At 47.3% G+C, this 17719-nt stretch overlaps 1 protein-coding gene across 2 annotated transcripts in view; it reads right to left on the minus strand.

Moving 5' to 3' along the window:
• Positions 1-7876: 7876 nt before the first annotated feature.
• The window catches only part of GORAB (golgin, RAB6 interacting), an 85349-nt gene continuing 75506 nt past the window's right edge, over positions 7877-17719 (minus strand). Inside the window, exons 1-5 of one of the 2 annotated variants that reach the window (XM_027895860.1) lie at positions 16900-16975; positions 15840-16194; positions 13999-14100; positions 12138-12278; positions 7877-9603 (exon numbers count right to left, since the gene is read on the minus strand). In XM_027895860.1, coding sequence (XP_027751661.1) covers positions 9141-9603; positions 12138-12278; positions 13999-14100; positions 15840-16194; positions 16900-16963 — 1125 coding nt within the window. In that variant the 5' untranslated portion in view covers positions 16964-16975 and the 3' untranslated portion in view covers positions 7877-9140. Of the gene's footprint in view, positions 9604-12137; positions 12279-13998; positions 14101-15839; positions 16195-16899; positions 16976-17719 lie in introns of those variants that run through there. The other variant, XM_027895859.1, reaches the window with a different exon arrangement.

Here is a 17719-nt window from a genome sequence, read left to right on the forward strand (position 1 = left end):
ACATCACACAGACCTGCACAGTTAAGCAGTGCTGAGACAGAGTTTTGTGTGACGGTACTCAGGACACAGTTAAAACTGCAGCAAAACACTGATGCAGAATATGCCACTCTGCCTAGTCAGATTTATCCTCTCAATTGTTATAGTCCAACAGAATTCATGCCAGATGGGGTATCGTATGTCTTCCTGCAGCCAGTGTAAAATGTGAAGCCAATATAAACATTATGTACCATGTTCCAGCTAATTCAGTACAAAGCAAGAGTGTGCTCACACCTGATCTGGATCAGATCTGTCCTGCCAGGTGATTTTGCAACACACAGCCAGAGTGTTAATGAGGTGGAATCCTAGCCCCATCTATTGCCCTGACAAGCCCTCACCTCGTGTTTCCTGCTTAAAGAACCCTCCTGTCAGTTCGAGCTCACGTGCAGCATTCAGGGACACCGACACCATCCTGGCAGGATATTCATGGGGAGTTTTCCCACTCTCAAGCAATCAGGCCTACAAATGCAGCCTGTAAGGAAAGGGATTTATGCCTCTTAGCAGAGATGCAAGAAGGAATATCGATGTTCAGCCCCACCGCAGAAAACCACCCAGCAGAGGAGTCCCAGCCATCAGCTCTGAGCAGAGGATGAGACAAGCAACCCCTGATCTGCTCTAGGCAACACAGCCTGCTCTTAGTCAACTGTCCAGGCTCATGGAGCTGTAATTTGAGGCAGATCCCCACTAACCTGGGTCTCTACATCATGTAGCACACAAATCCAGCACACCTGTGCCCAGGGTTTCTCCCACCTTCGGCTACAGACATCACACATGCCCTCCATGTCCCATCAGTTCCACTGCCCACCCTGCAGCGATCTCAGCTAGGGCTCAACATAAAGGACGTACCAAGGCACCCCTGTCCTCCAGGCTCTTGTGTTTTCTGACAGTCCTGATTCTTCAGAGCCCAAAGCTTTGGGCTTAACACAAGAGACTGTCCTCGTGCCTCCTGGCCCTGAGATCAAGGAAGGGTCTCGAGCTGCCACAGCCCCACCTCCTGAAGGCAGTGCAATTGTCAGCTGAGGGCTTGATTGACTTGACTAAATTTCTACAGCAGGAGGGTGGCAGTGCCATGCTGACCCTTCCTTACACAGAAACCCATCCCAAATGCACAGGTGCTAGCACAGAAAGCAAGTGGCCACTCATTTTAGGGTTAAGCTGGTCATTTCTACCACAGAAACTACTGTGCCAGCATCTGCAAGTATTTAAAATTCTCAAGGTTTCTTGTATTGTTGTATCTGCCTTCTGGGTTTTCTTGTTTGAGCCTTTCTTTCAGATGGTGCTGAGTTTCCAAGCTTTTCTCCACAGGGATGAGGCCACCAGGGGGTCCAGAGTGTGCACAGCCAGGCAAAGCTCTGTGGAGATGTGATGGGAGCAGGGTGTGTGGAGGAAGCCTTAGAAGGAAGAGGGAAGATCTGTCTGCTGAGAGGTTTAAAATGACTCTGATAGAATCTCTAAACTGAGAGTTTGGTAATACTGCAGGGGTGGAGAGTAAGGAAAATTTTAGGGAAGAGTAGGAGAACTTCCCAGCCTTACTTTATGCTACTGTAGCAAGGCTGTGTGTGAACAAAAAACCTGAGCACGGTGGAGGTGATACCTGAGCAGACACACTGGAGGATTGTGTTGGGTTATACCAATGCCTGTCTCAACACTGATTAGAAGAAGCAACCCCACTATCAGGAAAACAAGGGGACACAAAATCAGCAGAGGAGCCTGGGGGAGTATTGTCAGTGCATCTCTTCTAAGGACATGGCCCTGACAGGTAGTTCAGCCTCTTTACTTGTGGCTGGGAAAAGCAAACAGAAGAAGCACAAAGAAACATCAGATGTTCTTCAGGTCCAAAGCAGAAGCAGAAATCTTCAAGGCCAAGCAGGACTGAGAAAAAAAAAAAAGCTCTGAGTTGAATTAGCTGTGTACCAGCGGGCCCTGTAAGAGAAGCCAAGTTTTCTACCTTGCACGGATTCCCTGTGCTCTGGTGTGCAGCTGAGCCCCTGCCGTCCACGGGGTGGATGTTTTAGTGCCTGGCTCTTTTTAACTGGCACATGTTAAGAGCTTTGAATTAACAGGTGCATAAAAACTGTCAAAAAACACTTAGCTCTCAAGACAGTCTGTCGGTTGTATTAAAAATATGGTTTTATGTAACCGCATTCTCTCAACACTCGCCGGGTATTACGGCATGGGAAAGTCACTCGCCCTCTGCGAATGAAAGCGGCGATGTTTAAACTCTCCTGCAGGAAAAAAAAAAAAGAAAAAAAAAAGGAAGAAAAAAAGAAATGAGAAAGGCTACAGTTCCTCTGATCTTGCCAAGGAATTGCTCCCGTTTTCCACACCAAAGGTTGATTTTTTCCAGCAAAAACAGGACCAGCCTAAAGCTCCGGAGTAGGGGCGAGCACCCCAGGAGGTCAAAAGGCCAGTGTCTTGGAGGCTTAGTGAGGTGGAAATGAGGGATTTTTGACAACTGAATGGGAAGATGTCTCACTTGCTGACTGAGGAGGTGGTATTTACTGTAAGCATGGCCTGGGAGTAAAAAAAAAAAACCCTCAGAGTTTAACAGAGGGTTAGAGCTAGGAAAAAAAGCCTATTTGTGCCCATGTTTCAGGAGAGGTTTAGAAATAGTTTTAGTTCTTATTCTTCCCTCACTCGTGAGTTCTGAACATCTGGGATCCCAAAAACAAAAGCATCGAGTTTCCAGAGTGGAAAGAGTTGTAAGACACAGGTCCAGAAGAATTTTTAAAACTCTCGAAAGCATTTCTGAAACCAGTTCCCTTTTAAATACGTGGCAAATACATTAAAGTGGGCTTTGGATTAAAGTTTTACTGCCTCTTGATAAAAGCCATTCGCACCTTTGATGTGTTTGTGGATGGCAGCCATCCCAAATGCCTTCCCCAGGCCTCGCCCCCATCAGGAAGTCTCCCTCTGGCTCTCTCCAGGAATGCCCAGATGGGTTATCATCTGTCACCTCCCCAGAGGTGACCAACTCAAAAGAGCCACTCTGGGCTTTCAGACACAGTAGGTGAATGCAGAGATTTCTTGAGGGCAAGTGTAATGGTGAACATGGATAACCCCAGAGCCTGTGAGACGTGGGTAAACGGTGAGGAATGGGCTTCTGAAACTGGCTGTGAGTTTAATCTTACTGAGTTTTAATTCTGTGTATCAAAGCCCTTCCAGTACCACCCTGTGCTCACCCACCTTCTGCTCAGCCTGGTGGCTCTGGGGTTATTTGTCTGGCCTGGAGGACAGATGGGTCCATGAAGCTCCTCAGCAGCTGTTGGAAGGAGGAAGGGAAACTCTTTGAAGGACAGAAGGAGAAAACTTACTGGTGGCTTGGAAGGGTTTGAGTAATGAAAGGCTCCAGAGTGGCAGGCAGCTGGGGCAGAGGGGACTGAGTAGTCCTTGAAATGCACATCATGCCTCCCCTCTGTGAAAAGCAGATAGAGCTTTGCAAATGCCAAGGCTAGAAGGAGCATCATGAGTGCCCAAGTCCAACTTCCCAGGGCAAGGAAAGCATTCTGCAAGTTCTGCCAGCAAAAGCATCATCCCCAAGAGACTCACAGAGGGACTGACGGTACCAGATATGCTGAGCAACTCCAGGAGCAGGAGCCTGCCTGCCTGCTTGGCAGAGCTGTTTGCAGAACTGTTTAGTGTCAGTGAGACTGATGAACACTCCACAGTAGTTAAGGGATGCAGTGGGATGTCATGGAGAAAAGTCCATCGCTAAATATTTTGATTTGAGGAGCGAAGAAAAGAAAACAATTGGCATTTTAGCAGATGGGGGGAGAAAAAAAAGATCTGGAAGCAAGAAGAAAATCCTGCAGAGAATGAGGCATGATTTTTTAAAACAGCTGCAAGATGTTCTTCTTGGAGGATCAGGGAAGCACGTTAGGAAAGCGCTGGAATGGACCTGGTTCTTTACAAGCACATCCTCACGCCAAGTCCTATCAACTTCTCTGCCATGAAGCAAACCACCAAAACGTGGGACCAGCTGCAGCTCACACGACAGCCAAGCCAGACACACAACCTCTGGGAGACCATCAGCACCACAGACAATGGAATATGCACCATCAGCAACCAGAGTCATCACCTAAACAGCTACAGAACTATTCGAGACACGATGCAGGGTTTGGGGTGATACTCAGAAAGCTACTCCAGATGCACATGGAGAAACTCTGAGGAAGATGATGTCTGAATTGGATTAACCCCTCATTGGGCCACAGGATCTGTCTACACTGGAATGGGGACAGTGACTTGGGCCTGCAAAGACAGAGCTGTTTCAGTCTACCTAGCTCATGTTCCCAGATATCACATCCAATGGCATCCCTGCTGCTGCTGGACTTCCCACAGTCATGCCACCACCCACCACTGCCTATTCAACAGGACACTGTCCCCAGCCCCTGGAGGTGTGCCAGGGAGTGCTGAGGCTGCTCAGTCTCTGCCACACGAGAGGGCTGCTTTGCTTGCTGCCAGAGAGCAATTCCTCCCAGCTCTCCCCTCTCGCACACATGTGCCAGGTGTGAAAACCAGGGCAGACATTAAACCCCACTGCTCAGCTCTCACAGCACGGAAAAATAAAATCACTGGCTGGTCAGCCAAACAAGCAGGTGGGAGTGGTACAGACAGAGGCAGGAGAGAAGGTACTAAACCTGCCCAGTGCTCCCAAGTGCCTCGTTATACTGATTTATGTTTAGCTAATTGAGAAAATGACTCTACCTACACAACCCAGGCCCTAATTCAGAAAGGCCAAAGCTTTTTAGTGTCTCTACCTGCATCTTAAAAGGGCATGATTTAAACCCTGTAACTAACAGGCTGCCAAAGGCAAGGGTTTGAAGGATCTGATGTCCTATCATGCCGAGGGGGTGAGGCTTGGCTAACTTCTCTCGTTACTTGGTCTTTCCCCACTGACGTACCAAGTTTGCTGCTGGGACATAAATCAGGGGAAACGATGAAGCAAACCAGTCTCATGCCCCATCAAAGCAGCCAACACTCCCTTTAATGGGACCATGCAGGCAGGCCCTAAATAGGGCCCTTAATAAGCATGTGGTTTCTGTAATACCAGCCCACATCTACACACTGCTTGCACTGCCACTGGCAAAAACCTTTGCCCCTTATGCACCACACATGCTTATATCCATGGAATTAGAAAAGGGATCATGATATAATGCCAAAGTGTTGGGCACAGATTTCTGGGTTGGATCAGGCCTGCAGAAAAATTTTAGCTCTCTCTCAGTAACTGCAGGAACCCTTGTACACAGTCATGGCACGTGCAAGAGCAGAGCACAGAGACCCCAGACCCTGTGTCTACAAAGGGTCACACAAAAGTACCAAACTCGGCCTAGGACCCACAGGTGCTCAAAGATCCCACAAAAACTGGGGTAAACTCCAGTCCTCGTATCACAAGGGTCTAACCCAAATCTGAACCTTGACAAAAGGGTGATAGGAACAGAAAGCCTAGAGATCCTACTGTCCTAAGCAGAAATACAGAACACAGAGGGAATCCCAGCAAGGGAGGGAATTCAGTGGTGCTCTGCCCCTTTCTTTGGCTCCTGAACTGCCCAAGGTTAACTGTTCCATGAGCAACCCTCTCTAGCATGTTCTTAGTGCAGCTGGTCAGTAAACACAGTACCCCCCAAAACAACATTCCAGTTACTACATTTCTTTCTTACTGGTTTTCCCTCATTCGGCTCGTGTGGGATCCAGGCTCAAAGGAAAGACTCCATGCTTCACAAAAGGTATTAGGAAGACAAATGGCTGATGGAGAACTCGATTCCCTCCCCACACAGCTACCCCAAGCTCAAACCTCCTGAGAGCCCAGCTTCATCTGGCTGGATATACAATCAGATTGGGGGTTGTCCAAGTGTTTTACACCACGCAGTAGACATCCATGGGAACCCCAGGCTGAGTCATGACCATCTGTGCTCATTTAAACATTCCTTGACAGAGGAGGGAGTGCTAATCCTGAAATCCTGGCCAAAACACAACATGGACAATTATACCGTGCTTTGTAACATTCTCACAGGGGTGTACATTGGTGTTTTCCAATTCTTCCCGTCATGGCAATGTGGTGGTCCAAGACAGAAACGGCCACGTTGCCACAGGAGAATGCAAGTCCCCTGTGACAAGCCCCGCAGTGTTACTGTCAGACATCACACCTCGCTCTGTTCCCCCTGCTGGGGGTGTTCAGTCCCAGCACGCTTCACACTCAGACTTCTCCCCCTACCTGTGCAACTGTTCCTCACTAAAGATCTGTCCATTCATTCCTGATCCATGCTGAACTTCTTGTTTTTCCGTTCTTCTGAAGAGATACAGCACACCAGTGGAGTGAAGAGCACACCTGCCCTCGGTGCACTCCAGGGGCAGCAAACCCAAACACTGTAGGACACAGCAGATACTACGAAGGGAGAAACGGCTTCTGCTTGGAGAGCCTCAATTCCAACGGTTCTCTTTCCTTCAAGGAAAAACAAGTCAAAAAACCCAACCCTCCTGTTGCCCCAAAATCATCTCCTGGCATTTCTGACCAGCACACATGCTGTTACAATTAGGACTGGACTCCCTGGCTCCGGCACAGGGGGAATGTTAAACCGGCACACTGGCACCCATCAAAACATTTGAGCACTTCCAAAGTGGAACTGACACCACGGCAGTGGTTTGTATCACACGTCACACAAAGGCTTCGTAACTTAGATCAAACAATTTAACTCCTGAGCTCCCTGTCCAGCGAGAGCAACCAAAAGTTAGGCTGCTGCCGTTATCCCATCCGGCTGTTTCATGTGGCTCCCAGCCAGCTCATTCCATTCAGGAAGCTCAGAGGTTAAAGGTAGATAGAACTGGCCAGAATTTCAACGAGGGACTTGCCAGAGAACAGAACCTGCTGATTCTAACAGCATCTTCCCTCTCAGGCAGAAACAGCACCAGCGCTATCAGGATGGTACAGAAGAATTTTTCAGCTTTTAAGCAATTTTGCTGGATATAAACTTAATCCATTCTAGGCAACTCATATTCTTAAGCAGTTGTCAAAAAAGATCTTTGGACTTGTAATTTTTTGCCATTTTCAGAGTTCAAACAATTATCTTACCTGTGACAACGAGGTGCAACGAGTAGGACTAATTTAACCACATTTTAGCCTGCTGGAGAACCACAAATAAGATGCAAAATGGAGTGTGATTCCAGTGAACTCAACTCTTCTGCCAGAAGCTCTGCTGTGTGTCCCCAACGAGCTTAACACAACTGTAATGAGGAACAGGACTTTGAACCTCTTGAGGAACAACTGGGGGCAGCTGCAGAGGATGGAAACAAGAATGGTACAATTAAATTATTACTGCACTTGCTGGTTTCCAGCTCTGAAAACCATCATCAGGTGGCTACAAGCTGTCCTGCAAACGCAGACAGAGCAAAGGAAGTCACTCACAATTTTCTCATAATAAAATCAAATCCTCTGCTTCAGGTCTTCCAGCAAAATAACAGGGAATGCAGTAAACCAGCAACAACAGAGCAATGCTTCATACGTATTTCAAGCACTATTTTGGAGTTCTCTAACTTTAATCAACCACAATTATGAGTGGCTTCTCTAGAAAACACTTTCTCCTGTGCATGGAACACCAGTAAAGATTTTCCACTGTTGCCCTGGGCCAGTTAGCTGAAGAGATTCCTGCCAAGCCGTATCCTGCCATGGCTTTGCTTCATACATCTCCATATTCTGGAACAGCCTTTTTTGAAGGTTTTACCTTCACACAGCGGAGAGTTGCCAAAGGACGTATCTGATTCTGCCATTTATCACCTCCTGTGGAAAAACAGCCTGGGATACACTGTGTTAGTCTCAGATATCACAACTGAAAGCAACCACACTGCGTACAAGATGCACTGATTTATTAATAGAATAAAAACGAAATGTAGTGACATGCTTTTCCACTGTTAAAGCCACGGAGACAATCAGCGTCCCATTTATATACTCGGTGGCGTCACTCTGCAACTCATTCATAAACTCTGAGCGACATGTTCGGGTCAGGTATTCCAGGAAACCATTCCCACACTTCCACGTTACAGAGCGGATAACTCTGAGTGCAAGTCCCCACGGTTTGCAGCTGCAATCAGTCTATGGGAGATTTTCCTACGTCCTCCTCTAATTCCTGAGACTTTCTCCACCTGGAATAGCTCTTTAAAGCCTTTCAACAGCAACAGAGTGAACCAGCTGAACTTTTTGTGGGGTACAAAACTGCTTTTCCAGCAAGAAAATGCACTGAACGTTATACAAAAATAGGCTCATTTCCAACAGCGGAGATTATTTATTACAAGATCCCTGGCTAATTATTGGCACTTTGAGGCAACTACAACGGAGAAAATGTTTGCAATGGAACAGCTTTAAATGTAACACACTCTCTTGTGTGTTTCTACTTCTACATTCTCTGCAAGGTTTTAAACTGTAACCCACATTTTTGTTAAAGCATAGCTGGTGGGATTCCACAGATAACAGATTTATCCATGTACAGCTTGGTAACGACCCAGCATCATCTGAAACAAACAGGCAAAGTGATAAATATGAGGTATTAACACTGACTTTGCAATTTGCCCCGATATGCAAATTTCCTTTACACGAGGAAGGAGTATCATCTACAAAGGCAATTAAAGTAAGCACTTGGGTTTCATGGCATTAGAAACCGTTGAAAACTAATCCCTTATGGATACAAAGGAAGACAAACATCCTATTGCAGATGCCAGGGGACAGAATGCATTCTGAAGCAGATCAAGGTGTGTTTTCTCCTGTAGATACCTATCTCTTGCACCCCGCTCAGAACAGGTATCTGTGACACCAACAGGCTGAAAATCTTTGGAAAAACCCTACTGTTCCCTTGCAAGTGTCCTGTTTCAGGAAGGTATAAAAGCCCGTGAAGAGCCGGGCATTAGAACATGAACGCAAACCAGAAGAGACGATGACAGATGGTGAACCCCAAATGAGAGTCTCATGAAAAAATAAAAAGCACCTTTAAAATTTGAAAACAATATTAAAGGAAAAGGGAAATGAAGTGCACATGACTGGCACTGCCAAAGCCCAGATATAACCTACAAGCCTGCAGAGAGTACATCATCAGTAACCACTGCTCATCTGCATCCAGCAGTCATGTAGCAGAACAAGCTGGGGAGCTTTCCGAAGTCACATCTACTGCTTGAGTTTGTCTGTCCATACTGGAGAGGGATTTGGTGCCAGAGTTTTGAGACTGTTCAGAAACAGCAGGAGAAGCAGCAGCATGGTTGGCACGCTCGCCCTCCCGCCCTGCACCACTGGCAGTGGGGCTCTCCTTCGCTGTCCCAGCGTGACTGTGTGACTGGCTGCCTCGTCCTGCTGCTTCTGCCTCCTGCTGCTGCAGCATCCGCTCCACCTCGATCTCGAGTTCCAGATTTTCCTCATCTGCCTCCACATCCAGCTGCTGCATTAACTCCTCCAGCTTCCTGGCCTTGCGGAGCTCGTTCTGCTGGATGATGGTGCACAGGTGCTCCGTGAGCTGCTCCTTCAGCTCCGTCTTGTGCTGCAGGTCCAGCTTGGCCGCCACGTACTCCGACTCCGCCTTCTCGTACCGCTTCCTGCAAAATCATCACCATTTCCAGTGGGTTAATTCTCAAAGCACTCCACAGTCTGACATACGGACAGACACTTCAAACACCCCTGAAATGCAACGTGCATTACACCAGCTGTTCATGACACGCTGCTCCGTTAGCAAAAGGGAAGAAAATAAGCGTGAATTGATCAAAACTTCTCTGGACGCTCTAGGCTCTGCTGCTGTGCACTCCAGGAGTTAACATGCTCATCTGCAATCTATACACTGAATCGCAAACACGCACTTTTGCTGCCTGTTTGAAGGGATGCAGAAAGAAACCACCAGAAATCGCAGTGTTTTCACACTTGTAAGGAACACCCACCCAGCGAACTGAGATGCTGCACAGCAGTTCGGGGCTCCTCTAACCCAACCACCCCCCGACAGATACGGATGCTCAAAGGAGCCCAGCGTGGATACACATGGACACAGGGATCGTGTGCTCTTCTGGCCACCCAGAGACACGTTGAGAAAACCAGGAGCAGCCCAGGCTGACACAGCACGTGACATCAAAAGTGATCACAACTTCCGCGCGGCGACAGATGTAGGATTTTATTGCGAGCATCCCCCCGACACTCACCTCCCGCCAGTGTGCACTTCCTGTCATGACAAGTACAGCAAAAAGGAAATATTCTAAATACTTAGGGAGGTTGACACACAGAGACCATCCAGCACTTTAATGGCTGGTGTCTGCATTAGTGATGCTTCTTCCCCTGCATCAGTAAATGGGTGTATTCATTCCAATTAACAGAAAGATGCAATCTTGCTCATCAGGAAAAGGTTCCTGCAGCATGGCTAAGGGATGCACCTGACACAGCACTTACAAAACTAATGGAAGGAAGGGGGCTGAATAAAGAATCCAGCCCTTTTGTAAAACCAGAATCTGTCTAAACAAGGCAACAGAAAGACAGGACCCTTCGCTGAGTGAAACAGAAGGAAACAAGACATAGAAAAGCCTTCCCAAATATGTTATTTTATGCAATCATCACAAAACTTTGACTCATATGAAAAGGGGCTGTGTCTGCACTGGGCAGAAGATGCTCATTTACATTTGCCTCTCAGGAAAGTCAAGATTTCTCTGGGTCAGACACCTGAAATGGAAAAACTAATAATACTATGCTGGAAACATCTGCACAGTTAAACCTTTGGGCTGAATTCACAGAAATTACTCACATCATATTTATGACAATTCAATTCCACGGCGATTGTCAAATGCCCCTAACTATGTATGTGCTCAGGAACTATTAAAAAATTTTGACCCACTGAAGTGATTTTTGGTTTAGCCCTAAAACAAAATTTGCTTTAAAAGACACCATTTAAAACTAAATTGGCTTTAGCTTGTAATACATAAAAGCTACAATACTGGAAGTATCTAACTTGCATTTCCAAATCCCTCCCTCACAAAAAGACTAAGTTCATAAAAGTCATTAAGAATTTGGTAAATTTTATCCACTTGTCCTACCAGCACCTCCTTTTGTTCTTGCCATCAAAAACTGCTTTCCAAATGTCAGAGCCCTTCGTGTTCTGTGCTCTTTTGCCAATAAGCATTCCAAGTAGACACATTATTACAAAAGTTGGGTATGGAGATTTGCAGGAGCATGTCATGGTTTCAGAAACACTGAAATGTTTTTCCACTTGAGGACATGAATTTCTGTATTCATATGCAATTAGTCGCTCTAACTACAGTTAATCTTAGATATTTTAAATTATAATTACACTAAAGAAATGTTAATTTTTTTTTTTTTAGCTACCACTGCTATTTTTTAAAGACTAATTCTCATGTTTATTGGCCTGTGGTCAATGTATAGCAAAAGTCAAGAGCAGAAATGCACATTTAACACATTGAATTGTGAACCAAAAACCGCAACCAAACATTTCTGTTTTATGAAATGGCTGCACAAACATGCTGATGTTTATCTACTGATGTTGTGGCTTACCCACAACTAATGGGGTGTTCCAATTAATTTCTTGCATTTAAGGAACTCATCAGAACCAGAGTGATTAAAGGCACATTGTGAAGGGTGAAAGCTTGCTTTTCCCTTCAGTTTTTGGTCCTGGATCCAAAAGCACTTCAGCAGTATTACATGTTTTAAGCTTAATTGGTCCCATTGATTCCAAAAGGACCAGAGCTGTCATCAACAAGCAAGTTTCCCTGAAAAGGACTTTCATTTTAGGACTTTTCAAGGAAAACCTCTTTCCCCCTGAGAAGAAATAAACAACCTTGAAACAATAAAGCAGGGCTTATGGACAACTGCACAGTTAAAAAGCACTGCTCACGTCTCGTGACAGCACACTCTGCACTCAGAAAACCTGCTCTGGTTTCCAGACTCCAAGGGAAAAATTAGGAAATAAAAAGCCACACTTTTACCTCAAGGTTTGAAAGCCCCCCAGACTGTGACTGCTTTAACTACACGTTATTACAATGACATAACTTCATTACTGCTTTGGCGACAGGAAACAGCATTTTCTCCCTGCTCTTGGGCAGAGCTGTTCCCTATTCCCTCCTCCCTGTCCGTCACTTACCGGGCATGGGAGTATTCCAGGCTGGCCTGGTCGATGCGGTTCCTCAGGATGCCAATGTCAGCAGACACCATGTCATCCAGAGCCTGCAGCTCCTTCTGAATCCTCTTCAGTTTCACTGTTTCAGCTTGAGTTCTTTTGGATCTGCAAAAGGAAGATGCTTATTTTTACCCCCCTTTTCAAAGCCTCTCTTCTTGACATACCAGGCCCCATTTCATCTGCAGAGCAACCAACTTCTTTAGGATCTGCTCGGAAGGTTTCTCCTTTATGGTTTTGGGCTTTTGATCTTTTTCAGCATCCACAGGGATCTAAAATGCCTGCTATTAAAGGACTACGGCAAAATTACGTAATGACTATAATCAAAGTGCCTAAAATGGATTGTGTTCCTTCACTGTGGAAACACACAAGAAGCTGCTGTATCCAACTAGTTCCCAGTGTAAGGAAACAGGAAATGGCTTGGGGGGGAAGTGAGAGGGGGAAGGGCATTTAGCCCTGCAAATATCCCCTTTCAAAGAAGCCCAGTTAGTAGGGGCCAAAAAGTCAGCTAACCTAAGCTTGATTTCCATTTTGCAAAATTATTCCCAAAAGGCCCAGCCAAATCCCCATGAAAGTGAATGGAAAGTTTTACATCAAACACAAAGGATTTCAATCAAGCCTCACGTAACCTTTTTCAACTCAGCCTATTCATTCCCTAGTCCTGAAAACTAAACGTTGGTAAGGGCAGCAAACTTTGATGGATTTCACTCCCAAGCAAGTGGAGTGACTTTCATCATCACCAGCAAATTCACACTTTCCAGCCACTGCTTTACACCCCAAGTAGGTATCTGACACCGAGACTAATTGCGCAGGAAGTGACACCATCTCTCATTAGACCAGCTGATGCACACGGAGGGGAAAGACACCTGTGGTATTGCTGAAAGCCTGAGGAAGGGCCGTGAATGTCTGATGTAACTCCCTCGGTATCACTTTCCACGTCCTCCTCTCTCTCCTCAGGCTTTGTTTCCAGGAGGAAGAACCCAGCCTGGTGGTCACACCCATATTTGCTGTCCTGCAGTGACTCACAGCAAATGTACTCCTGCTTTCTCTCTGCCTGGCAAAGGAAAACATAATTTTCATGACTTTAAAGAGAATCCTCTGCACAGTACTGTTGTTTTCACTTGTGCTACCCAAGGGCTCTGATGGGCAGAACACAACATGTCTGGGACAAACCTGAAAGCTTCACATCACTTTCCTTGATCCAGTGCTATGAGCTGTTCCAACATCCTTCCCTACAAATCTTGCTTTCTGTGTAGTATTAAACTATTTCACTGTACAATGCCTTAAAGTCTGGTCCCCTGAGGAGCAAGAGCCAACAAATGAGAACACGTGAATTTCTATCATTTCTAATCAGCCAATGATAAAATGGTATCTTCTTCAAATTAAAGCTGATCATCTTCTCTTTTCAATACTCTTCACATACTCATAAGAGTCAAAAGCTCAAACAGTTTCTCATCATAATTTAGGAATCAAATGAACTTTCCTTAAATTCAGCAAAAACAACTCAGGAACAAAACAGGGATACGCATCTGAGCATCCCAACTTCCAAACATGATCTCACTAACAAATTCAAGGACTTAGCTAATTCTCGAGTTGTGTAATAACTTTTCCATCTGCACACAGAGCTGCAGCTTTGGAAGTGTGAAAAGCTCGGTCACAACTTCTTAGCCAGCACTTGTCATCAAAGGGAGACGTCGCTCACAGCTGCTCACTTGTGGAGCAGCATGCACAGAGCACAGAGAGGAGGAAGAAGTGACATTTAAATCAAGATCTGCAGATGAAAAGTAACCCCTTGCCCGTGCCCAGCCCGTGCAGCACAGTCTGTTACCTCTCAGCAATAGCTCTGGCCAGCAGAGCCTTCTTGCGCTTGTTCTTCTCCTCTATCAGCCGCTGCTCCTGCTGCAGGATTTCCCATCGGGATTTCTCCTGCCTGCTCGTGGAAAAGAAGATCAAAATTAACAGAAAGTTCGTTTCTCTCCCTGTTTTCCAAATAACACAAATATTCATCATCATACTTCCTGGAGGAAACCCTAAAAATGTCAAAGGAACAATAAAGAGGCTTCAGTTCTAAGGAAAGAAGCATCACCTGCAAGAAGTCGTTCAGAGCAATAAAACCATTTTCAAATTAAATCCGCTGATCGTCACAAAAATCTGCACAACCAGATAAGCTGAGAGCATGGAGCACTTTTTCAGAAATGGATGGAATTTTTCATTTAAAGGATGTGCTTCCCCACGAGGTAGAAGCAGTTTCAAGTTTCTTACTGGCTGCTACAAGTTGCCATCTGTTCAGTCTGCCAACACAGTCTCTTTTGGGGAAATGGTTTTTTTTTGCATAAAATAGATTCTTTCACAGGCCTGCTTTACAAAACAGTCCCCAAATAATTAAACTGATAAAAGTCATAAAAAGAAAGAACAAGAATTCACTTTTATCACTAGGGAAAGAATATTGATTCCCTTTCCTAGGCTACATCTACTAAGAAATATAACCAGCCCCAGAAGATGGGATCCGGGTGAGGGGGGACAGCACAACTGGGTAGGATTTAGGAGAAACAAAAAACTGCTTTGCCGCTTTTCCACTCCATCGTGTTCTTCATGCCCTCTCTGAAGAACCCTCAGCTTAAAAATACCCAAGTAACTCAGCTACTACCAACCATTTCTGCACAAGAACATCTCTTCAGATTTCTCCTCATCACCCCATCCCTAAAACCTCATGCAGAGAAATATTTGCAGTAAGATGTAGATTCAAGTGCCCAGGCTGAGATGAGTCCAGTGGATCCAGGAGGTGGCTGTTGCAGCAAAATGTCATTTGTCACCACAGTGTGAAAAACTTCTCTGCAAAGCTCCAGGTGTTTTCTCCCCAAAGAGTGCCTGTGTTTTCCTCACCAAAAGGGAGTTGAACGATGCCTGGAAAGCTGCTGATCCCTGCCTAGGGAATACAAATGATGCATGGAAGTTTGGAGGCCAGCCTTCATAAACCACTAGAAGACATCTCAGGCACTTTATGATGAGCAGTGCCACTGCCACAAGAAATTATCTGAAAACGGCACTGTGCATCTCTGCACAGAGTACACTGCAGAATTTGGTCCTTAATCACGTTTAACCCAACTAGTAATTAAAACCAAAGCTCTGATACAGAGCAATATGGTCACAGAATCACAGAATGTTTGTGTTGGAAGGGACCTTAACAATCACCACATTCCAACCCCCTGCCACAAGCAGGGACACACCTTCCTCTAGACCAGGTTGCTCCAAGCCCTGATCAACCTGGCCTTGAACACTTCCAGGGATGGGGCATCCACAGCTTCTCTGGGGAACCTGTGCCAGGGCTTCACTGTCCTCATAGGTAAGATATTTTCCCTAATATCTAATCTACACCTACTCTCTGTCAGTGAAGCCCTTCCCCCTTGTCCTGTCGCTACATGATCTTGTAAATAGTCTCTCTCCACCTTTCTTGTGGGCTCCTTTCAGGTCACAACTAGGTCACCCCAAAGCCTTCCCTTTTTTAGGCTGAACAATCCCAATTCTCTCAGTCTTTCCTGGCAGGAGAGGGAATGATTTGATCTCTCAAACCTTCCAATTAGACACAGAAAAGTTCCCTTTACTTCTCAATGAAAGAACGAATCAATGCAGAGCAATATCCCCCACCCCAGATTTTACCGACTTACTAACAATTCCACTTTCTTTCTCTCCACTTGGGCGCTGGGCTGTGCAGGGCGGGGCTGGGCACTCTCCCTGCCATTGCAAGGTGTCACCTCCTCCTGCTGATCCCGGCTGTCACTTTGCCTTTGATCTCCAGCAGGAGGAGGACGAGGAGCTGGCACTGGCTGCTGAGGGTGACAGGGCTTGTGCTTTGGTGCAGAGAGCAACTGCTCTGGAGTGACAGGGGCTGCCCCACCCTGCAGTCCCAGCCTCTGGCATTGCTGCTGGAGGGCTTTTTCCCGCTGCAACTGCTTCCGAGGCTTGTTCCCAGGGTGGGGGCGAGGCTGCTGCTGCTGCTGCTGTGGCTCCGAGGGCTCGTACAGCTCTATCAGTGGAGAGGGAGAAATGGGATTAGAAACAAATCTCAGCGTCAAAGAATCCGTGAATGAATTTTTCTGGGCGAGCAACTGCTGCGCAAGCAACATAAGGATGAGACAACCAGGGTGCCACCGGAAGGCGACGTGGGGGAAAATCCGGGAAGCTGGAAAAGTTTTGCTAGCATAAGGATCTGGAGTTTTAAAGGATATGAGCATCCCTAAATGAGGAGAAGGAGGACTAAGGGGCCTGGACTACGGGACAAAAGGAAGAACGATAGGAGCGAGGCAACTCTTGGGATAATTATGGAGGCAGATCTGAGGCTGAAGAAGGGTCCCAAGCAGCCTGAGGGGCAAACTGAGGACATAAAGTGGGGAACGGGAAAGAACAAGGAGACACGTGGGCAAAGAGGAGGCCGGGAACACGAATGGGGCAGTGGGCAGGGATCTGGAAGCAGGACTAGGGCCTGGAGAGTCTGGAAACGCGACCGGAAGGTTGTGGGGAAAGAGAGAGGGGCTGGATGAGGGGAAGGGTGAGAGATGGGGCTGGACAGGAGGGGCCGGGGGGCTGCCCGGGGCAGCGCAGGCGTTTGATGCGGGGACAGCACGACCTGAGCTGAGGGCTCGGAGGAGCTGCGGGCGGAGGGGCTGAGGGGAGGCAGGTACAGCCGCGGCGGTGCCGAGGCCGGGGGGCTCCCCCGCTGCCCGGTGCGTACCTGGGCGCTGCCCCCGCAGCCGCCGCAGCTCCTCCTGCGAGAAGCCGGCCCAGGCCTCGGCCATGGCGATCCCTCCTCCTCCTCCTCCTCCGCCGGCGAACGCCGCGGACAGCCCGGCCGGGGCCTCGCTGGGCGCCGCGGGGCGGGGCGGGCGGGAGAGATGGCGGCGTGAGGGGCGGGAGAGGGAGGGGAAGGGACGTGAGGGCCGCGGATGGTCCGTGCTCCGGGGAAAGCCGCCGTGGGCACGGCCCCGCCGGCGCTCCTGGGAACACAGTGCCGTAAAGAAACACAGAATCGACGAGGCTGGAAAAGAACTCTGAGATGATCGAGTCCGACCTGTGACCGAACAGGGCTTAAATGAGGCTTGAATGAAGGGGGGAAGCCGCACCCGAATAAAGCAAACTTTAGGGAACATTACACGCTCCACCACCCCACCCCCTGGTCACTTACAATCTATAATTAATGTAAGAAGAGCAGGTGAGGTCCTGCTCCAGTTTGTCTAGTTGAAGTTCCAGTGACACCACTGTGAGGAAATCATGGAATCACAGAGTGGTTTGGGTTGGAAGGGACATTAAAGCTCATCCATCTCATTCCACCCCCTGCCATGGGCAGGGACACCTTCCACTAGCCCAGGTTGCTCCAAGCCCTGTCCAACCCGGCCTTGGACACTTCCAGGGGTGGGGCAGCCACAGCTTCTCTGGGCAACCTGTGCCAGGGCCTCACCACCCTCACCAGGAGGAATTCTTTCCTAATATCTAAATCTCTTTTCATTTAAAACCATTCCTCCTTGCCCCGTCACAACCTGTCCATGTAAAAAGTC

This window comes from Empidonax traillii, unplaced genomic scaffold (genome assembly GCF_003031625.1).
Source record: "Empidonax traillii isolate 1590-97213 ecotype Southwest subspecies unplaced genomic scaffold, ASM303162v1 scaffold474:size1423191, whole genome shotgun sequence".
NCBI classification, from domain to species: Eukaryota; Metazoa; Chordata; class Aves; order Passeriformes; family Tyrannidae; genus Empidonax; species Empidonax traillii.